Raw genomic sequence first — 23,978 nt, 5'->3', positions numbered from 1 at the left:
TTTTGGGGGAAACCCTAGCAACAATAGTGAGTTATGTGTTGAAACATAGACTGTAACCAAGATAAAGCGTAAACGAAGTGAAACTTATCTCTTACAAGGGCGGGGACTGGGGGGGCGGGAGGGGGCGGGAGGTTTAATGGGGTGGTTGGTGATGGAATATGGGCACGGGTGAAGGGAAGGGTGTTTGAGTATTGTATAACTGACATAATCCTGAGAACTATGTAACCCTCCACATGGTGATTCAATAAAATTTAAATTAAGAAAAAAAAAAAGAATCAAACATTCCCACTGCGGGTGCTTCTCATTTCAAGGGTAGTGTTCAAGAGTTAGGAATTGGTGCAAGAAAAACAGGTTTATTCAGCGGTTAGCAACCTGAGAAGATGGACTCAAACCCCTTTTTGTCTGCCTTATCACAGTGTTGTGGGTGACTTGGTTGAAGTGGCGTGCAAGGGAGGTAGCTTTGAGGAAACAGTCCTTTTACCTCTGCTTAACCCACACTGGCCACCTGTGGGAATGACTGGTGTGGGTTAGAACCGTGAGCGTCTGCAGGCCCAGATGCTGGTGTCCTACACGTCCTAGAGGCAGCTGTCAAGCTGTGCCTGAAGCCCATTCTTTCTTCTTATGTCGTTTTATGGGCCACACCTGGCAGTGCTCAGGATTTAACTCCTGGCTCTGTGCTAGGTGATCAGGGTTCAGGGAACCATATGAGGTGCTGGGGATTGAACCCTGGTTGACCGAATGCAAGGCAAGCATCTTACCTGCTGTGCTATCTCTTCAGTCCGAATTCTATTAATTTCTCTACATTGTCTTTAGTAGCTTACTTTTCCTCCCTTCCCTTCTTTTTTCTTCCTTCCTACCCAGTGATTTTCAACTTTCTTTTACACCTGCAGACAGACTCTTATCAGATCAACTGATTAGTGGTTGAAAATCTATGCAATAGCCTTATCTATTATGGTAGACACAAATTGCTATTGATTAAAAAGTTTTGGACTTACATTTATTGTATTAAGATGTAGTATTCTTCATACTATTGTTAAAATTCCTTATAGTACAGGATTCCTTATATATTCCTTGTATAAATTCCTTATAGTAAAGAGTCTCTGGCTTGCATGCCTGTCTTCCCCAGGGCCCCTCAGAGGGGATGGGCTCCAGCTTCCCTCCCCACCTGAGCAGAGCTCCCTCAGCCAAAGAATTCCAGAGCCTTAGCTACAGCCATGCTCAAGTCCCCTGTCCACACGTTTGGACGAGCCTCATGCATGAAGGAACCGGCAGAGGAACCCAGGTGTGTGGGACCCGGGACTGAGACCTTCAAGCCTGCTCAGATTGGGACTGGGCCTGCTCCGCCCAGATTTCCCATTTTCCAGTAGCTAGGCGGTCACACCCAGGGACTGCCCCCCGGTGCCCTGTAGTCCCATCAATGGCCAACATCCAGAGATTTAAAAGCAAGCTCCTGGAACCGCTCAGCCGCAAAGCCTACTTCTCTCTCTGGGAGAACCAGCAGGCTACCAAGAGTTTCCTGCCCACATGGGAGAGCCTCACAAACTCCCCATGGCATATTCATATGCCAAAACCAGTAACAATGATGGGTCTCATTCCCCTGACCCTGAAAGAGCCTCCAATTTGGCATCAATGGGAAGGACGAGTAAGGAGAGGCTTCTAAAGTCTCAGGGCTAGGACGAATGGAGACGTTACTGAGACTGCTCAAGAAATCCAATAATCAACGGGATGATGATGATGATGATGATAGTAGAGGATCATTACCAAATATAGCCCCATAATACAAGTATTGGTGGGAAATAATGATGATGACATCATCATCATCATCATTATCATCAACATTGGCATGACAGTCACTTAAAGTATTCTAACTTAAGCTCCATTTAAAAAAAATACCAAATTAAAAATTAATAGAAGGTAATATCTGGGAAACGACGTTACATGTGTTGGAGCCCATGTGTCGTGCCAGTGGAACTGGGGCAGCTCAGGGGGTGTTTGCTTTGGTCACTCTGGGCCAGAGAGGCTCCATGGCACAGCCCCTCCACCAACTCTGTCCAGCCGTGAGAGTCTTTGAGGGCTGCCATCTGCCCAACCACAAGCCTCTGTTCAGACACTTGTTTTTATTTATTTATGTAGTTGAATCAGACTGGAGCAATAGCATAGCAAGTAGGGCATTTGCCTTGCACGAGGCTGACCCGGGTTCGAGTTCTCCATCCCTCTTAGAGAGCCCAGCAGGCTATTGAGAGTATCCCACCTGCATGGCAGAGCCTGGCAAGCTACCCGTGGCGTATTCGATTGCTGAAAACAGTAACAATAAGTCTCACAATGGAGCTGTTACTGGTGCCTGCTCGAGCAAATCGATGAACAGTGGACGTCAGTGCTACAAAAGGTAATGATCTTTAAGTTTAATAAGTTAAGGCCTCAGGATGTTTTATTTTTATTTATTTATTTATTTTCTAATTTATTCTTTTATTGAATCACCATGTGGAAAGTTACAAAGCTTTCAGGTTTAAGTCTCAGTTATACAAACACCCATCCCTTCACCAGTGCACATATTCCACCACTCAGGATGTTTTATTGTAAGGAAGTTACTCAGAATGATTGGTCAGCACTTCCTCCCCACTTCTGTCTCCCTTTTTTTAAGTGACCAAAGGTGTTAATGTTTTTTTCTTTTATTAAAAATTGAGTTCCTCTTGCCTTATTGTTATATGCAGTCTGAGCTTAGTTTATTTTATTCAGTCTTAAGTGTGGTATCTTTTCTACTGAGCCATCTATTTTAAGTTATCTGGGAAATTAAAAAAAGCTGGCATCAGAGTAGATGTGAAGAAAATGAAAGGAATTAAAAAAATTGATAAACCTGACATCTCTGAAGTTGTGGTGGCACTATAGAAATAATTTCTATGAACAGAAATTAGCATATTTGCTTTTTGTTATTATATAACTTCAAAATTAAAGGTTGTATTTAATCAAAACAATTAAATAATGAACAATATAGACATCACTATCACTGTCATCCCGTTGCTCATTGATTTGCTCGAGTGGGCACCAGTAACATCTCTGTTGTGTGACTTGTTACTGTTTTTGGCATATCGAATACACCACAGGTAGCTTGCCAGGCTCTGCTCTGTGGGCGAAATACTCTTGGTAGCTTGCTGGGCTCACGGAGAGGGACGGAGGAATAGATATTTTGGCTTCAAGGTTATATAACAAGAAAAAATCTTTAAAACCAAACAGCTTGAAATATATCAAAAATATTAAACTAGGCACTAGACATAGTTTTGATATATTTCAAACTGGTTCTAAAGATTTTTTTTCTTGTTAAATAACCTTGAAGCCAAAATATCTAACTAGGTTGGTCTTTTGAAAATAACAACAACAACGAAACAGCAATCCTCTTACCTGAGCCTTAGATGTAAATCAGTGGACTGAGATCATGCTTTTGTGTGTGAGAGCTCTGGGTTGATCCTAGCACTGCTTCGTCTCCCAAGCACTGCTGGAACAATTTCTCAGCACTCAGCAAGGAGTAGCCTCAGAGAAGTGCCAGGCAGATGTAGGCCCCCAACTGGAATTAGTAATTGAAGATAGGTAATTTCCCCAGGCCTGCCCTTCAGTCTGCGCTGCTGCCGGATGACCAGGGCTTCCACACCCTCAGCTGTGGTGCTTGCACACCCATTGCTGCAGTCCTTTCAGGAAGTCCCACACTTTATTTGTGCCACTTAATGTACTTGCTCGTACCAGATGGGACACTTTGTTGTGACTCTGGATATCCCACTGGCAGTGTGCTGCAGGTGGTTGGCTAGTCTCTATACCTGGGTGACTTTTGTTTTTCTTCTTTTTTAATTGCACTAGTAAAATAAAGAGTATTTTCTTGGTCTCTGGGCTCTATCAGATGCTATCCTAAATTTTTTTTGGGGGGAGGCCTGGGGCCATACCTACTACTCAGAGGCCACTTCTGGTTCTGTGCTCAGGAGTGACATCTAGCAGTATTTAGAGAACCATATGCAGTGTCAGAGATTTGAACTGGGGTCAGCCAAATGCAAGCTTATCCTAGCTTTCCAGCCCTTGCTATTTCAATTTTTACCTGAAAAAAAATTTTTTGGGCGGTGTCATACCCGGCAATGCACAGGGATTGCTTCTGACTCATGCACTCAGGAATTACTCCTGGAGGTGCTTGGGGGACCATATGGGATGCTGGGAATAGAACCTGGGTTGGCTGCGTGCAAGGCAAATGCCCTCCCTGCTGTGCTATCACTCCAGCTCTTTTACCTGAATTCTTAATCTTTTGAGTTTACTATTTACAACATAGCTTTCAAATGTACATAATTTAATCTATGAGGCAATGTCTCTGTTTCAAAAATGGCTGTTTTATTTTTCAAGTGGGTAGTGTAGTTTTACCTCTCTCTGCAGTGGTCGGGGGGTTTTCCTAGCTCTGTGCCCAGGAGTGATCTCTGGCAGTGCTTGGGGACCATATGTGGTACCAGGGATTGAACTGGGGTCAGTACATGGAAGGCAAAGGCTTTAACCCAAGAAAGGCCATTTTCAAAGGGCATACATTTCCAAGAGTTTTCTTCTATGGGAGTTGCACAAGACGTACTTAATTCCCTTATCAGTGAGTTGTAGTGGTATGTGCAATGTCTTATCTCCCACGGAAGCTCACCTGATGAAAGAGCTCAAGTTGCCTGAGAGAGAATACAGTAGGTAAAGTGCCTGGCAGGGGACTGACCTGGGCTCTGTACCTGGTACCACATCCGGTTCTCTGAGCCCACCAGAAGTGATTTCTGAGCACAGAACCAGGAGTAAGCCAGAGCATATAGGGTATGGCCCAGTTTTCCCCACATCCCTCACCCTCTCTCGCCAAAAGGTATAATAATTCGGAGGGCTTTTTTTCAGAGTTTGGTCATGTGGGCCCTTGCTTTTACTGTGGGTCATGACCCACAAGGGGTCATGTAACTGAATGTGGGGGTTGCAAAAAATCTTGAAAAGTTATTTTAAGATAAATTTCTTCATGATTTTTTGGTTTGTTTTTTATTTTGGAGCCACGATGCTCAGACTTATTCTTGGTTCTGCACTCAGGGATCTCTCCTGGGAGGGCTAGGGGAACCACATGCGGTTCTGGGGATTGGACCCAGGTCAGCCAAATGCAAGGCAAGTGCCTTACCTGCTGTACTCTCTCTCCAGGCCTGAATTCACAATTTAAACCAAATATCTCCTTAAAAGTAGAGATTCCAGGATATTTGCTATTCCTAGTTTTTATAGAGATCTAAGCATTCTGTCACTCCTCCCCACCCCCCATAGTTTGTGTTCTTGCATGAATGTCAAAGAGGACGACTTATCTCTGTAATATTATTTTAGGCATATTCTGGCCAAGAAATCCCCAGCAGTGTATTAAACATTATCTTTTTGTTACTGAAATGATGAAATAAACAAAATATATTGAACCTTTTAAATTTCTTAATATTAAAGTTCTTGGTGTGTATCACCTTTGTTAAACCTCATTATTATGGAAAAATGCACAAGATAGATTTCTTCTTTAGAGATCATTTCGTCTTGCTCCATAGTTCCTATTAAAGTTAAATATCTAACATATAATGTATATAATATTTAAGATGTTCACATGTGTGTGTATATTGCGTGTGTTTTACCTGTATTTGGCATTATTTTCTAGATTAGAAATAGTATGAAGTGTGTAGGATATTGTGTGGTAGGGATTTCTGAGATCATTTCTTTAGCATTATGACTTTTGTCAAATAAATATAAATCAGTTAATTAAAGAAATTGAGCCAGATTCTTTTAAATTGACTGTGGAGCTTCTTTTTCCTTTTAACACTTATTAACATCTCACGGAATTCCCATTTGCAGGGTCACACCCAGACCCCATGTTCTCAGTCTTGCCTTTGCTGCCTTTTCTTCTCTTATGTGCTTCTCGCTTCCTGCTCATTTCCATCGAAGTCTTCTACCTTCTTAATGCCCCTCTCCGTTTCTTTTTTTTTTTTGCTTTTTGGGTCACACCCGACAATGCTCAGGGGTTACTCCTGGCTCTGCACTCAGAAATCACCCCTGGCGGTGCTCGGGGGACCATATGGGATGCTGGGAATCGAACCTGGGTCTGCCGCGTGCAAGGCAAATGCCCTACCCGCTGTGCTATCGCTCCAGCCCCCCCACCCCCCCCCCGTCTCCGTTTCTTCTGTATTTTCCCACCACCTCCATTGCTTAAGATTTTGATTCTTTTCTTTGAATAAAAACAAAGCCTGGCCCATAACCAGAGAAACAAAAATAGTCCATCTTCAAAGGAGTAACAGATTTTTAGAACATACTTGAGTTTTTGCATTTATGTTCATTTTGAGACCTGCCTTTTGAGGTTAGGTGTGACTTGGATGATCCTTCAGTCCAGCAGGTCAGGGACTTGATGTGACGTCCGTGGTGTGGTTGCAGAGGTGGTGTTGCGGTCTCAGAGCTGCATACTTCACTGCACATGTTTTGGAACAGAGAGAGTGGGAAGGAGGGTTGTATCCCAGACTCTGTGTCTCACAGTTCTAGACTTTCTTCTTCGGCAGAGTGCCTCTCTTCCTTGTCCTTTGTGTTCCTTGTAAAGTGAGCCCTGCAGGTGGCTTCTGTGTTTGCTGTTGGGTTCCTGGGCTTGCTTCACCCTTCCTCCATGCTCAGTTGGTGAACTTTGCTCTGGCAGTTTCCTGGAGCCCTGCCATTGTTTCTTTCCTTTCCTTTCAGAAGTGTCTTTGTCCTACTGTTTCTTATTTCCTCCTTGGGCTCCTCAGAGCAGGCACTTTGCATGTGAAGGATAAGTGGAAAATGGTCAGTGAACCCACACTGATAGAATTTGAGGCCTGTCTTCCTCATTGTGTTGGAATTTGGGCTTGGAAACATACTTGGTTTGGGGAAGGTGAGCCAAATGGTTTACAGAAGTTATAGGGGTAGCTTTTTAAATCTGTTGAACCTAGATAAGAATTTTTTTTTTTTAATTTGAGAAAGATCTGTGGTTTTTGTATTCCCTCTGACCTGGCTTTGATTTTCGTAGGTAAAGTTTTAGTCATAGAGATACATATGAAGTAAACAGTGAAAGTATATCTTCCCTAGTAGTTTAAACATAATATATAAAATTTTACTATCTTATAGTACAATAAAATAGAACTGTTACAGTATAGAACAGTTATTCTCTAGTAAAAGCACAATCTCTAGTGCATAATGCTTTTATTAATAGAAAATACTGTTAGGACCTGAATGTCTGATGTACTCTTTATATTTAGCGTTTCACTGTCTTTCCCCCCACACAAATAATGCCTTTGGTTAATAGCCATACAATTGCTCATGTTAATTAAGGTGTGTGTTGTCATGATTCTATTAGAATTTAAAGACTGCATGTATAATCATACACAAAGTTTAAAATAATTATTTTTATTGGGATTATATGGTTTGCAAGCGTGTTAAATATTAGTATTTACATGTTTTAGTGGTACATAGTCGCTACACTGCTCCCATTGCCAAAATGCCATTAGCACAAAACTCATTAGATACCCCCTCCCTCCTCTTGTTAGTCCCAGCTTTGTGGTCAGGATCTAAGGGGTTTTATTGCCTATTCTTTGATTTATTTCCTTATATCACATAGATAATTATTTTAATGATCTTCCTACCATCTCCATTGTACCTAGAATTATTTGTGATATATAGGCAGACTCAATTTGTTAATGAACTATTGAAAGTGGAAATGAAAGCATTTGTTAACTGTATTTGGTGGTTATTAGCCACTGGAACTCTTTTAGCTCAATTTATTTAAAAAAAAAAAAACTTTAGATACGGGTGATTTTACTTACCACTAATGCTATGACACATCTTTTTTTTTTTTTAATTTTATTTTATTAAATCACCGTGTGGAAGATTACAATGCTTTCAGGCTTAGGTCTCAGTTATACAATGCTGAAACAACCATCCCTTCACCAGTGCCCATATACCACCACCAAAAAAAAAAATAACCCACACAGTACACCTCCCATCCCGCCCCCCCACCCCCTACCTTGTAACTGATAAGTTTCATTTTACATTCTGTTTACTTTGGTTACATTCAGTATTTCAACACAAACCTCACTATTGTTGTTAGGAGTACCCCACTAGATTCAGACCTACTGTGAAGACAAATAAGGTTTTGAATTTCTGTACTTTAACAAGAAGTCCAGGGAGATTTCTTCCAGATATTAGATAATTGCAGGCTTGAAAACCCAATCTGTGGTCGTCTTAATATGGCAGCCACCGCGCCCTTCATCCCCGGAGAGAAAGAGGCGAGAGAGAGAAATACCTTTCCCCTCCTGGGCGGGCACGGGGCCGAGGCTTAGTTCTCAGGCTGGAGACATTCTGCAAGGAGTTGCCCATGCCGAAAGAGGTTTTGCTGGGTCTGGATTCACGCTTGTGCAGCTGCGGAGAGGCCACACATGCGTGCGGACCCTGGGATCACATCTCGGCGGTGGGCAACATCTTTTATGTTTAGTGATTGTTAGGGATTAAAAAAAAATTCTGGTACTCAAAAACCTTATAATTCTCTTGTTCTTGCCTTAGAATGCTACTGTATTTGTAGTATAGCTTTAAGCAACGGAGACTGAACCTGGGTTAAACATGGTGAACTTAGTGTAGCTTCATCCTTGTGATCTCATGAAAACCCTGTGAAGGCAGGTCTAGGCTCGGTCAGTGATTCTAGAGAGAGACTCAAGGGGCAAACTGCTTGCTTTGGGATGTGGATGTGTCTGGGATGCACTGCTGCCCCTCTGAGTTAGTACCTGTTCCAGGCACACAGTACCTCAGCCACTCGGACACCTTGGGCAGCAATGTAAAACTCCTAGTTTTACATGTAAAACTAGGAGTTTTACATGCACTACAAGTCAAGTGAGCTGTTTTCTGTCTTATGATTTTATCTCAATGAATTATTTCAGTTTAGTTATTATCTTTATTTTTCTTTTACCAGCTTAGTATTTCTCTGAAGTTGCCATTAAAAAATAAAAATATAATTATTAAAATATTTTCCTAAGGTGTGTTTTTATTATAATTTAAGTGATATTGTTATGATAGTGCTAATACTTATAGTTATTGTACCCAACTGCCACCAAAGTGCTCAAGACTGTTCACCATTGTCCCTATGTCTCCTCAAGTCCACCTGCCCCCTAACTCATCTGACTGCTTATGCTTGGTAATTTGAGTTTTGTAATCCAAGGCTAAGGGTTTATTATAATTTGATACTACCTATCTCCTGGTTTTGTTTCTCTATCCCAGGCATTTGGTGTTTGTCCTTCTCACTTTTAACTTATTTAGCTTAGCACGATACCCTCTAGCTCTCTCTGTGTTCCTGTGAACTACAAGATTTTATCTTTTCTTATAGCTGAGTGGTATTACATTGTGTATATAAATATTCAAAATTTTGTTGGACCCTCGAGTTTCCATGTCCTGGCTAATAAGTGTTGCTAAGTAGTGAAGATAGGTGCACATATATCTGTTTGAATTGCTGTTTTTGTTCTTTGAGGGTAGATGCCAAAAAGTTGAATCACAGGGCTATAGGAGCTCTGTTTTTACTTTTTTGGAGAAGTCTACTTCTACTGAGAGTATCCCGCCTGCATGGCAGAACCTGGCAAGCTACCCGTGGCGCATTCGATATGCCAGAAACAGTAACAAGTCTCACAATGGAGACGTTACTGGTGCCCACTCCAGCAAACTGATGAGCAACGGGATAACAGTGCTACAGTGCTACAGGGCTACTGTTAGTGGTAGGGTTTCAGAAAGCCTGCAGGGTCCCAGCACCCTGTTTGCTGCTTTCCTCTGCCATTGTCCCCAGCACCCTCCCACTCCCCCTCCCCTCACTCCCAGTCCCCCTTTCAGTGGTACTGTATCCCTGGAGCCACCTAATCTTTTTCACAGAATTGCTTTCTTTAGTTACCATTTAGCTATTTGGTTACCAATTGGTGTTAGCATAACAATAATTTAATTAGTAGGCTGGATGTAAATCAGCAGTTGCTGTGATAATTTGTTAAGATATTTGAACCGTGGGGTTTGGGATGAAAATAGGTACAAATGCGTAGTGTGTGCTGATGACCAGGCCAGTCACTGGAAGGATGACGCCACATTAAAATGATCTGTGTGAATTTACCCCAATTGATCATTTCTAGGAACTAAATTAATGAGCATACTCCTTACAGGTAATGATGGTCTGTTTATTTATTTTTATGAGAACATGTATGTTACCTTCATACACATACACTCATTTTCACAGTTACATACACTCTGTATCACTGTCACTATCCTGTTCATCATCTGCTTGAGCGGGCACCAGTAACGTCTCCATTCATCCCTATCGCATGCTAGTGTAGCCCGATGGCTTATTTGGGGCTCTTTCCGGGTCAGAGGAATGAGCACCGTTGTTGTTACTATTTTTGGCATATTGAGAATGCCACAGGTAGCTGTAAGATATTGCAGTCTGTAGCACTGTCACTGTCACTGTCATCCGGTTGCTCATCGATTTGTTCGAGCGGGCACCAGTAACGTCTCTCATTGTGAGATTTATTGTTACTGTTTTTGGCATATCCAGTACGCCACAGGTAGCTTGCCAGGCTCTGCTGTGCGGGCGCGATACTCTCAGTAGCTTGCCAGGCTCTCTGTGAGGGGCGGAGGAATTGAACACGGGTCGGCCGCGTGAATGAGTCTGGAGTGATAGCACAGCGGTAGGGCGTTCGCCTGTAGCACTGTAGCACTCAAAATTCTTATTACTGTTTTATGCTTCCCAGAGGCAACTCTTTAAAAAAAGTTTCATTTATCTGAATTCTATGTATCTAGAATATACTTTTCTGATGTGTATGTTTTCCTCTTCATCTTAATTTGTTAAGAATTTTCCAGTCCTTTGATAGGAAAATTTTTTAGTATGTCTTCTATTTTCAGATGAACCAAAATAAGGACTAATTTGTGCTGTACTTTATTAAATATTTGTTTAATGGAGCATTATCTCTGTGAATATTTAGCTAAAGTCATTGATTTGTAAGAGAAAACATCTAGCTAGCTTAAGAGGAAGAGAAAATTTATTATAATGTGCTGTTGTATCTTGAGGAATCTAAGAAAAGTTTAATTGGACTACATGTAACTCTGAGCACCTTATCAGTAGAAACTCATGAATTTTTTATTTAGAGATTTGTCATTAGGAAATCTTAGCTTCTGTTTCCTAGACTCTCTTAGTCCAAAGTCTGGAGTAAAAGAATCTGGCTAGGTTTTGGTTATTTGTCTGTTGTAGCACCATTGTTAACTTTTGGAACTGAGATAATGTTGAAAAACATGATTTTGATAAATTGCACGGACAGTATTATAGAGTGTTAGAGAATCTCTGATAGTAATGGAAGTCATAGCGTGGCCATTGCCTTTTTCACAAGAGATACTCCTTGCTCTTATCATAATCTTGGTTTTCAGATTTAATCCCTAGTTCATAAGACTCCTAGTCCTGAAGTTATGATCTCTCAGGAAAAAGAGAAGAATCAATTAGTAATAATTTGGGGACTGGGGTTTAGCTTTTGACCTGCATGTGACCAAGCCTGGTTTAATCTCTCCGTCATCACATATGCTGGTTCAACCAGGGATTCAGGATTGAACCTTGGTTCAGATCGTAGCACACACTAATAATTTCATTATATAGTAAACATCAGCAAATTATTATCATTGTTAGTCTCTTCTTGACTCTGAATTTGACCACTGTTGTAAATTTTCTGATTTGCTCTTCTGTACTTTTGAAAATGAGTGTTATGCCTGAGGAAGTTGGTCTTAAATGAAAGTTTCAGCAGAAAATACTTGTTTAGTTAAAATATTTGAAACTGTGTGTTGAAGTTTTTCTGGTTTTCATCAGAGGCTACAGAGGGAGGAGTGGGGAGTTAGTGTGTTTTTTCCCTCTTTAGTTTTGATCTGTTGCCAGGGCTTCATTCATGTGAGGAATGTCCTCTTCCATTGAGTGACATCCCTGCTTCTGCCAATATTTTAGTCTTTATTTTGGCAATTGAAAATTATCATTTAAGTAAATCAGCTCTTTTCCTTATTATGGGTGGGTCGTGGGGGGCTCCCATATAGTGTTCAGAAGGTCTGGGGGTCCCACTAATGGCCTTGGCCATCCAGCTCCTCAGGTTAGTGCGAGGCCTGAAGACGCAGTGCTGCTTGGGCCCACAGCACTGAGATACCCAGTCTCCCAGCAGTTTATTTCTTATGAATTTGATTTGGTTACCATGTGGGTATGTCAGCCTATCTAGAATAATCATGCCGAAGTATCCTTGGCCAAGATAATTTTCTTAAGGTACTGGAAAAAATGTCAGTTTTATGTAATTGTTTATCTTCTTATATACACTGTTAAATTAGAAAAGCACTTTCCTAATGGATTTCTTTCTGTGTATCATACAGTTCCCACTAATTAAAAATTGCTTCGTGAATCATATGGACAAATTGTTCACTTAAGAAATATTGTTGGGGAGCCAGAGAGATAGCAGAAGTGGATGGGGCACTTGTGGTGCATGCAGCTGACCTGGGTTTGATCTGCATTACTACAGATAGTGCCCCAGCCCCTGCAGGAGTAATTCTTGAGTGCAGAGCCAGAAGCAAGCCCTAGGCATTGCTAGTGTGGGCCAAAAATAGTTAAAAAAAAGAAGTGGGAGCGGCTTTGGGTAATGAGTAGAATGGAAGAATTTTAAGGTGCATAGCAGTAAACATTAATACTGGTAAGTGTTCAGAATGAAAAGAAAGATAACACGTCTATGTATTTGCTTTAATATATGATTATATTTTACCATATTCCTTGTTTTCTTAACTTTGCTATTAGAAAATTTTAAATTATTTCTGTTTCTTGCATAGGCGGCACTGAAATAAAGCCACATGTATAAACTGGATAAAAATTAAATATATAATACTGATGAAAGAAGTAATAGGTCATTTAGAGCCAAGTAAAGAAGATACTGTTTTATGATTTTTATATAAAGTTTATAAATTTGCAAATAGTACAATGTTTATGTATGTGATTTAAAAAAATTGGACAGGATGAAATGAAATGTCAAATTCAAGACAATTATGTTTAGGAAGGAAGAAAATGAGAACAGGAAATTTCAGCTGAATCATTTAAAAAAACTTCAAAGGAACAGATTTGATGAAGGGTGGGTGATAGTTGATGGTTTGTGTATTTTTTATATTTTTTCAGTATTTTCCTTTATGTTGGAAATATTTCATAATGTCCACTATGAATATCTTAAAATATTTTAAAAATTCCAATTTTAGATGTTAGAGGAGTGAATTAGTGAATTAATGAATTAGATCAGTGAAGTAAGTTGTCCAAAATCACAAAGTAAATAACTGAATCATGATTTAAAACTTTTTCATTTCCAGACTTGAGTCCTCCTTTGTTATTAATCTGATTCTGTTACAAAAATAAACATGAAGGGTCCAGGCTGTTGCTCGACGTTCGAGCACTCGCCTTACATGTGTCAAGCCCTAGTTTTGATCCACAGCGCCTCAAAAACAAAACAAAAGAAAAACCCTTAAGCTTATAAACCTGCAGGATGCTTGGATGCTCCCCGTTCTCCCTGTTTCAACTCCATGCACCTTGGGGTCCTATAATCAGTTGGTCCTTTGTTCCTTGTGAGGAAAGATCCTCCATATTTATCAGGAATTATAAGCTTGAATGGTTTTAAAATACAGTAAGCCAGGTGATGGCTTCGTTTCCTAAAGGTTTTGGCATACATTTAGTTTCCTGCTACATATGCCCATGTGAAGAATATATGAGGAAAGTCTTTTGCTAGTGGACCAGTAGCTGAAGACTGGGTGTCGCAATTCTTGATACTTTGGTCCCGGGCAGACCAGGGTGGCAGACTCAGGGCCCTGAGGGATGGAGGGGGTCTTAGATGTTCAGCAACACAGCACTGAGACTGGGCATAAGCTTCAAGATCCTGGATCGTGTCACCATCCAGAACTCATGGATCCCTGGGTAGTGCCAGGATAGAACTTGCAAGCTCCGTTATTTGCCACAGATCAGATGAAACCAGGAGAGATCCAGTAGGTCAACTGAGGAGAGGAAGTTTACCAGGATAGTGCCTCTCACAGATTCACTGTTCCCTTCCCCATCCCCCACCCACAGCCAGGATGTTGACAGAAAGTTTCAGTAGCTCCACTCTGATCTGGGTGCACGTGACTGTACCATGAAGAACCTTAGCAAAAAACTGAAGGTCACTGGGGACCTTTTGAACATCAGATGTGGATCACGCACATTGTGAGAAATGCACAAGAAAATCTTTTATTTTTTCTTAAAATGTTTACAATTTGTTGTTGTTGAGAACACCCAGCCAATGCTCATCCTGGCTCTGCATTCAGGAATTACTCCTGTCAGTGTGTGGGGAGCCATGTGGGATGCCAGGGATCAAACCTGGGTTGGCCGTGTACAAGGCAAGGCCCCAACCTGCTGTCCTGTTGCTCTGACCCCACAAGACAATCTTCTGGACCAGTTGGACACTCAACTCGGTGTCACAGAAAAATGAGTTACAGGGCTGGAAATGGTGTTTGGAGATTTTAGAGCAAATGAATGAGGAGGACAATGAAAAGCTACAGATGGAGCTAAAGAAGTTGGCACTAGAGGAGGAGAAACTGATCCAGGAGCTGAAAGATGTGGAAAAGATCTGCACTATAGCAGCAGGAAGTCTGGAGATATTCCAGGCTGACGCTGGAGACTGGATCAGGAGGAAGCTCAGTATCTTGGAGAGAAGACGGTGAATTTAAGCTACAGCAGCTGGAGCTGGATGATGAGCTGAAGAACATAATAAATCAGATGTGTTATGCCCAGATGCAGCTGGACAAGCTGAAGAGAACCAGTGTGTTTAATGTGATTGTCCACATCTGGCACAGTCAGTAGCTTACCCCGTGTTCCTGTGGAACGGGATGAGATTGATGCAGCAACTCAGTGTTGCTGCTCTGTGCCCTTGCCATAAGATAGGTCTGAAATTTCACAGCTATCGACTTGTTCCCTGTGGAAATCTAAGGAGCTGCCATTTTGCTGTTGATGGGGCAAGGTTTGTGTGCATTTTTTTCTGGGACAAGTTTGACCATCCAGTGATTACTTTACTGGAAGGTGTGCAGCAGTTCAAAGAAGAGGTGGAGAAAGGCAAGATGTGTTTTGTTTTCTATATGGGATGGACCGGGCAAAGGCACCTGTCTTTATTCCACCACAGGAAGCAGTGGTGGCTCCTGTTCTATCATGACCAGTTTAACTCTGAGGAGCAGTGGGCAAAAGCACTCAAATTTATACTGACCAAAAACATGAGGTTTTGTTTGGGTATTCTCATAGTTTTTGTTTGTTTTGTTGTGGGGTCACAGTTGGACTGTGCTCTGGGTTAACTTCTCACTCTGGGTTCAGAGATCATATTCCTGGAGGGGCTTGGGGAACCGTATGGGGTGCCAGGGATTGGACCCAGGTTAGCCACATGCAAGGCAAGTGTCCTGCCTACAGTACCATCTCCCAGCTCTATTCTCACAAGTTTTATAACAAATAACACTCCCCTCCACCCCCTCGGTGCCCTTAAAGGCTTTACATTTTGTTTGCAAGAAAAAAGGCTTTAATTAAATTTGGGTACTATTAAGCAGCACATGTCCACAATACTAAAGTAGAAAAAAAATAAGCAGCTATTTTATTTTATTTATTTTAATTTTGGGGGGTCACACCTGGTGATGCACAGAGGTTACTCCTGGCTCATGCACTCAGGAATTACTGCAGGCGGTGCTCAGGGGACCATATGGGATGCTGGGAATTGAACCCGGTTGTGTGCAAGGCAAATGCCCTACCTGCTGTGCTATCACTCCAGCCCTCACAGCTACTTTATTTTAAAGCATCACATTGGCAGTTTCCAGAGCCACAGCATGCCATGTATAGCTACCAGGGTTTGTTATGGTTTTCACTCTTAAATCCATTCTTTCTTTTCCTCTCTTCCCTCAGAACAACTAGCTTAATTGTTTTTGTTTTATTAACTGAATTTGATGTCTTCACTGTATTTTTATCTATATTTACAATATGAAATAGAAACTTTTGTTTCCACAGAGATGATGAGATATGTGAGGTACACCATAGCATAAAATAAGAAAAATATATCTAAGCTATGCCTGGTTACCATGTGATGTGACCAGCAGCTCAAAATTACACAAAAGTTACACAAAAATTCTCTGGGTTCTAGTAGTGAATGCCTGCTGTGCTCCATTGGCTTGTTTTCAGTATGACCACTGAAGTTACTAAAAAAGTCTACAAGGATAAAGAACAAACTTCACTTCCATCACCAGTTCAGTATAATACTTTGCAAAGATTAGTTTTAAATTACTAATACCAGCATAGATTATTTGAAAATATGAGGGACTGAGAACATTGCACCAGGGCCAGGGGGTGCATGCTTTGTCTCCATAAGACTAGGGTGCAGTCTCTGGCACTACATGGCCCCAAATGTTACCATATTTTAAGTATACTTAACTTTTGGTATGTGGCATGATTCTTTTGAATTTTGTGCCAGAAAAGAAGTTAAACCTATAAGAAAGAGAGAGACATAGAAAGATTGCACTCATCTGTGGAATATAGAGTAACAGAATGGGAGACTAACACCCAAGAGTAGTAGAGATAAGGGCCAGGAGGTCTGCCCCACAGCTTGGAAACTGGCCTCACATGCTGGGGAAAAGGCAGCTGAGATAGGGAAGGGAACACCAAGTAGAGGATGTTGGGAGGACCCATTTGGGTTGAAAGCTGCAGGCCGAAAGTAGACTATAGACCGAACATGAGGACCACTCAATATCTCTGTTGCAAACTACAACACCCAAAAGGAGAGAGAACAAAAGGGAATGCCCTGCCGCAGAGGCAGTGTCGGGTGGTGGGGGATGGGGTGGGGGTGGTGGGAGGGATACTGGGATCATTGGTGGAGGAGAATGGGCACTGGTGGAGGGATGGGTAAATGATCACTGTATGACTGAAATGCAAACACGAAAGTTTATAAGCTTGTAACTGTACCTCATGGTGATTCACTAAAAAATTTTTTTAAAAAGTTAAACCTATAAATTTTGTATTTACCAAGTAATTTCAATGAATACATTCACAAGGGGCTAGAATTTATGTTTGTATGAATAAATATCTCCAAATTTATCAGAATTTTTTCTTAATTTTTTTTCCAGACAAATTCTGCAGAAATTTTTGAGTATTCATCTGATAGTGAAAAGGAAGATAATTCAGAAAATGCCCTGGTCCTTGCTTCAGAATCCTCTCACAGATGTCATGTGGATTTGGGGTCAGATGAAAGACGGGTTATGGAGAGACTGAAAGACCCAGGGGTGAAATCTACAGAGAGCGCTTCCTGTACACTCCAGAAGTTTCCAAGGACTCCAGAAAAGTCAGCTAGGAGGAAGCTTTTAAGGTTAAATTGCATCTATATAAAATGTTTCTTGTTGTTATTTGCTTCCTTTAGTCTTTCTTATGAAAACCCAGTGCCTATGAAAGTTAATTTTAAAATGTTTGTTTGTAGGAGATCAGAAGCAATAGACTTTTCACTTCATAATAAGTAAATGGAAGAACTAAGTTCTGGAGGATTTTTATGGAATTGTTATCTAAGTTGAGCTTTCACTAGTTTAATCATGACCAGCCTATATGACTGATTTTTTAAAATAGCGATTGGTTGGTTGGGTTTACTAAATTTTGTTAAGCATTCAAGTTCCAGGGGCTCTCTTAAATGTTTATTGAAGTGAACCTGAGAAGCTCTTGTATATGAGAGAGCAAAGACTCAGGACAAGAAGCCAAGTGGGGTTTGTGTGGAGAACCACAGGGCCCTGGACCGACATGCAGAACATGTGGAAGGGCCTTTTGTGTGCCATGAGCAGGGAGATGTTCCAACCCAAAGAGACCATGTAATATATTGTCTCCTGGTGCTTTAATTTAAAACAAAAACTAAAAGAAATAAAGGCCATTAAATATGAGAAGCAGAACTTGTGGGAAGCAGAACCATAAAAGTAAACCTAATAGGAAAAAGGAGTGTCAGTAAAAAGAGTGAGTGTAACAATGAAGAGTAGAGGTTTTGGATTATTTATGGCATGTCTACGTCAAGAGAAGGCAAGTAGGATGTGCCTGAGGGCAGTGTTCATGGACTAGTAAGGAGAGGAAGGAAGTGAGGAGCTGGCTCCAGGACCGCCCAGGATTCTGGAGTAGAGCTGGTGTGCCCCGCCTCTGCTAGGAAACAGTCTCCACTGTCTTGAAAGAGGTCCAGGGTCTCAAAAATCTCCAGAGAAAAAGTGCACATGTCTGGGAACAGTAGGGAGCCTCCAGTGGAGAAATAGCAGAGATACTAGCTTTTTCATTAGGTGGAAAAGGAAGTAGGGAAGGCTACCGGGAAGAGAAGCCCACTCAGCACAGAGTAAGGGAGTGCAAGTGTGAACACAAGTTTAGTGCAATGGCTGTGGCATGGGAAGTCAATTTGTGTCTGTTTACTACACAGTTACATAAAATGAGACATAAGCCTTGTGGTCATAATGAAGAAGTTGTAGATGGAAGAGAATGTTAGGGTTTTAATTCTTTTCTCTTAACTGAACAGAAAATGAAGCGAATTAAAGGGATTTGAATGCCAACTGATGTTGAAGGTGATGCCGTGCAGTTATAGAAATTCTTTAAAAAAAATTTTTTTTATTGAATCACAGTGAGTTACACAGTAACAAGATTGTTCATGATTGGGTTTCACTTATATAATGTTCCAACACCCATCTCTTCACCACCAAAGAGTAATGCAAAGGAAAAGTCAGCAAGTAACTTGAAACCAATGAAAATGGAAAAATAGTGTAACAAATTTATGGAATAAAACAAAAGCGTTTTACAAGGGAAGTGTTAATAGTGACAATTTAGGAAAAAAATCTTTTTTACCTAATTTCGGAAAAAAAGAAAAATCTTGGGTCTGAGAGATAGTACATTAGGCATTTGCCTTGTGCACAGCATTTTCTTCTGACCCATTTTATTTTTATTTTTAGTTAATATTTGTGCATGGTATAAGATAGTGGTCCAGTTTTATTCTTTTGTACATTGCTAACATTTTCCCAGCACTGGGATTTTTTTTTTTTTTAAGTTTTGAAACTTGGTACACCTGGTGGTGCACAGGGCTTACATCTGGCCCTGCTCTGAGGGATCACTCCTGGCTTGAGAGTTACCAGTGGGATGCCAGGGATCCAACCCAGGTTGGCCATATACAAGGCAAGTGCCCTACACACTATATCATTGCTTTGGCCCCTTTTTTCCCTTTTTCTTTTTTTCCCGCACCATTTGGTGAAGAAGTGTTCCTTAACCCATTTTAAGTTCTTGACTCCTTTCTCATAAGTTGTTTATATACACACATGTTTATCTCTGGGTTCTCAGTTATTTACCATTGGTCTGAGAGACCAACTTTATTTCAATGCCTAAAACAAAGAACCCTGTCAAAAGATTGGGAGGCGTGAGCTGGCAAGATATTATTAGGGGAAATATCTTGCTGTACACATAGCCAATGCTGGTTTGATCCCTGACTCTCCATATGGTCTCCCCAAACACCCTCAGAAGTAATCCCTGAGAAAGGATAAGTCCTGAGTATATCTGGGTGTGATCCAAACATCCCCAACTCCCAGCTTCAAAATCTTAGAAGAGCTCAAGGAAGACAAAAGATAAAGGCACATGATAAAATATGCATTACTAATTTTTAATAAAAACAACAATGAGATATTCCCTCAAAAAGTGAGAATTGCATATACATTACATATAGTATATATATGTACACATAAATTTAGATATATAAAACATGCGTAATATGTTCTGGAAAAAAAGGAACCCTCATTCAGCTGTTGTTGGGAATGAAAATTGGTTCAACTTCTATGAAAAGCAGTGTAGGATGACATTACTTTGTCCTTTCCCTCCTTGCCACAAGTAGCTTGTCCCGGTTTTACCCAGAGTTTAGGCTTACCCCAGTCACACCCATCAAGGTGTTCCCGAATCTCTCCCATCCCTTTGTTTAGCTATAATCACTTCTCCATGCTCTCTTCCCCAAAAGAGTTAATCCTCAGCTTTCCCTTAATCTGACTGCTAATTTGCAAGGTCAGACCTCCTAGGATACTGAATTTATATTATATAAGTTAATATTGCCTTTCTCCTCTTCTTGTGCCTTTTGAATAATTTACTTTAAAGCTATGTCTGTTTTGTATAGACACAAGAAGACAATATTATGTTTTTATAACTTGGGAATTAATTGGCCTCGAATATTATTCCCTCCCGGGCCTCTGCTTTCTCCACTTAAGCCTCAGTTGCCCTCAGTTCCTAGCACCCCAAAGTAGGGTCCCCGACGTGGGACAGGAAGGATCCAGGGCAAGCGGTGAGTTATGTGCTACCCTGGCATCGAGATGGGCCTGGCCAAAGTGCCTAATTCTTAACTATAAGTTAAGAGCTTGATCATAGACAAATGCTGTCATGATCCAATAGTAATTATGAGACTGGGACCCTGCCAGGGATAGGAAAGACTGATCTGGCCTGAGCACTGTAGTCTGAGATTGAGATGGCCCCAGGAGAGCAATTCTATAAGCTTTAATGCATCTCTTATTGTGTCCATACAAAATAATTAATATTATGAATTCTTATATGTTTGCTGGCTGAGGAGAAGAGAAACACATTCATGGGACTCCGCCCTTGGGTGGATCCTCCTGCTGAAAGAGAATTAAGTCCTAGGAGAAGCATCCCCTAAGGGAAAGGAACCTTACCCTATTGATGGTGACCACACCTATGTGTATGCCCCAACCCCCTGATGCTGTGGAGATTTAACTAGGCTGTGAGTGTGGGTTGGGGGGCCAGATCCACGGGGGCAGATCCACGGGGAGAGATCCAGGAGAGCGGGAGAGAAGCGGAGGGAGAGAATTAAATAAACGGATTGAGCAACCAGTTTGGCCTTCTTCCTTCTTCCTTCCGTCGCCTGCCCTCGACTGACAGCACACACAGCGGTTCTGGGGCACCGGACGCACGCGGTGAGACAGAGCCGCCTAGAGAGCCCGCGAGTGCACTCGCCCCCTCGGCGAGCTTTAGTTTTTTACAAAGCAGTATGCAGATTTCCCAAAAAATTAAAAATGAAGCTGCTAATATCTTTGTAAATACTAACTGGAAAGATAGGTGTAGACTTATATTCATTGTGGTACCCAAGGTCTGGGAAATGCTTGAACTTTGGGTAAAGGAATGTGTTATATATATATATATATAAATGTGTGTGTATACACACATATATATACAACAGTAAAATAATAGTTATAAGAGAAACATAAAACCTTGCCTTTTGCTACAGCATGGATGGTACTGGAGTGTATCAGTTGAACAAAATAGATCAGAAACAGAGACAAATGATGATTTCACTCGTAGGTGCTATGTAAAGAAAGAAAGCAAAAGAATATGCAACATCTAATGCTTAAAATGCCTTAGACTGACGACAGAACTGATGTTGGCAGTTTGAAAGTGTGGAGTGAAAGGTGAGGTTGAGGAAGCACTTTGGTGGGAGGAGCCGTGTACTAGCATTCTAGTTCTAAAACATTTTCATTCTTTGAACCAAAGTTACCTCAATTGATACCTAACATATAGACATGCCTTTCTTAGATATAGCTATATTTATCTCTAAAAAATTAAGAAGATAACTAGCAATTTTCAGAAATGAATAGAGGGCCAGAGATAGTACAGGAAACTTACTTGCATTTGCATTGGTTTGTGACCCTATGCTACAGAACCTGGTATAGCCCTTGAACACTGCTGGGTATCTCCCCCCTCCTCCCAAATGATGTTAGATGTTTTAGTAAAAGTAGGATTATTCATTACAAGTCAGACTTCATTCCTAAAGACAGATATTACTAGTTAGAATTCCCTACAGGTATTCAATGACCAGCCTTCCCAATGACCTAAACGAAATGGGAAAATGACTATAATCCTGGGGCCGGAGCGATAGCACAGCGGGTTTGCCTTGCATGCGGCCGACCTGGGTTCCATCCCCGGCATCCCATATGGTCCCCCAAGCACTGCCAGGAGCAATTCCTGAGTGCAAAGCCAGGAGTAACCCCTGAGCATCGCTGGGTGTGACCCAAAAAGCAAAAAAAAAAAAAGACTATAATCCTAACTGGAAATGGAAATTCTATCTTTGGGTCCAGATAGTTCTTCTTCTTTTTTTTTTCTTTTTAGGTCACACCTAGTGATGCGCAGGGGTTACTCCTGGCTCTGCACTCAGGAATTCCTCCTGGCGGTGCTTGGGGGACCATATGGGATGCTAGGTATCGAACCCGGGTTGGCTGCATGTCAGGCAAATGCCCTACCTGCTGTGCTATTGCTCCAGCCCACAGATAGTTCCTCTTGCATAATCAGAAACATCAGTATTTAGTGTTCACTTTTACTCTTAAGCTTGCTTTTTGCCTGAAATTTATTTGTCAGATTCTAGGACTTGATCTTAACCATAAACTGCTTTCACATTTTACTTTGTCTTCTGTTCTTTAAAGTCACAAGATTGAAAACCAACAGTTGGTAAATAATCATCTAGATCACTGTGAAACAAAGTAGTATTGGAGGCAGGGATGGAGCCTGTCTTGGAGACAGCCAACCCAGGTCCACTCTCCTGTACCCCATATGGTCTCCGAAGCTTGGATAGGAGTGAGTCCCTGAGCACAGCAGGGTTTGGTCCAAAAAAACAAAAAGAAAAATAAAAGAAGGAAAAAAGATACCAAAAAAACCAATAAGAAATAATGCAGTGTCTTACAAACCCTGTAGCCAGACATCTGCATCCATATAACTCTCCGGTCAGATTCCTCACCTTGCACAAGTGTGCACCATCTCACCACCTCAGTTTATCACCTGCAAAATGAGGGTGAAAAATTCCTGCTTTCTAGTGTTGTTTAGAGGAGGAGTACTTATGTTTCTCCACATAAATGCAGAGAGGGCTTCTATGTTAGGTAAAGGTTGACATGTCTAGAGGGAGTCCCTCTGTGTATTCATGATTGTGGGAATGTTTATAGAGTCTTCATGTGAGGGCCAGGCCAGGAGATAATTCATGTGCCAGAGCTCATGCCTAGTCTGTGTGAGGGCTGAGTGTGAAGCACTACAGGTTGTATTCCTGGTGTTCTACAAACCCAATCAGACCTAGTCTCCCAGAGAACAACTGGGTTGGTCACTGTAAGCTGTTTTTAGATTATCTATACTACTCCTACTACTGTGTGTGTGTAACATGCACACGTGCACTAATTATTCGGGAAGAATTGGTGCCTTTGGGAAACAATAAAAAGCACCAGTAATGTATGGGCATGTATTAAAATAAGATGTTTCAATTATTGTGGAAAGAGTATAGGCTCAAATAAAAGTCATAGCAAAACACCACACCAATGATTAGCATTTCTTGAAGTGCCAGGCACTGTGTTCCTTTCTGGTTTCATCAATGATTTCCTCATTTGGCCAATGTAATATTAGAGAATTTTTTTTAACTTTTATCAGAGAATTTTTTTAAGTTACGATGTTTTTCATCTGTGATGTTGGTTTTGGTATCTGTCCTTTCTGTTTAAAGTGATACTATCAGGATAAGAGGAGATAATGTATTTAAATACAGTTAAATGTGGTGTGTAATATTATGAAATAATACATTCATAAATATGTGGCATGCAGTCTTATGGTTATCATTAACTGATCTTCATTTCTCTTGAACTCACCAAGGTTAAGGTGCTGCTAACTGCTCTGAACCCAGATAGTTTGATAAATAAAAAAGTTTATATATTTTATACATGTATATGTTTATATATGTAGATGCATATATATGCTTCTGTGAAGTGCCTGTGTGTTCACTGATATAAATTGTCTTGGCATACTTGGAAATTTTCCTTTCTGTATAAAAAGCTTTGCTATCTTTGCTATATGTTTGTGACTAGGACTCGGTCACACCTGAGTCAGAGTTGGCTCAGAGGGC

The 23,978-nt window shown here is 41.1% G+C and overlaps 1 protein-coding gene across 1 annotated transcript in view; it reads left to right on the top strand.

The window, feature by feature from the left end:
• Positions 1-23,978, top strand: part of SPIDR (scaffold protein involved in DNA repair) — a 373,264-nt gene that overhangs the window by 92,117 nt on the left and 257,169 nt on the right. Inside the window, exon 6 of the mRNA XM_055129012.1 lies at positions 17,188-17,426. Coding sequence (XP_054984987.1) covers positions 17,188-17,426 — 239 coding nt within the window. The remainder of the gene's footprint in view (positions 1-17,187; positions 17,427-23,978) is intronic.

Source organism: Sorex araneus, chromosome 2 (assembly GCF_027595985.1).
Source record: "Sorex araneus isolate mSorAra2 chromosome 2, mSorAra2.pri, whole genome shotgun sequence".
Taxonomy (NCBI): Eukaryota; Metazoa; Chordata; class Mammalia; order Eulipotyphla; family Soricidae; genus Sorex; species Sorex araneus.
This window is presented reverse-complemented; position numbering and strand designations above follow the sequence as displayed.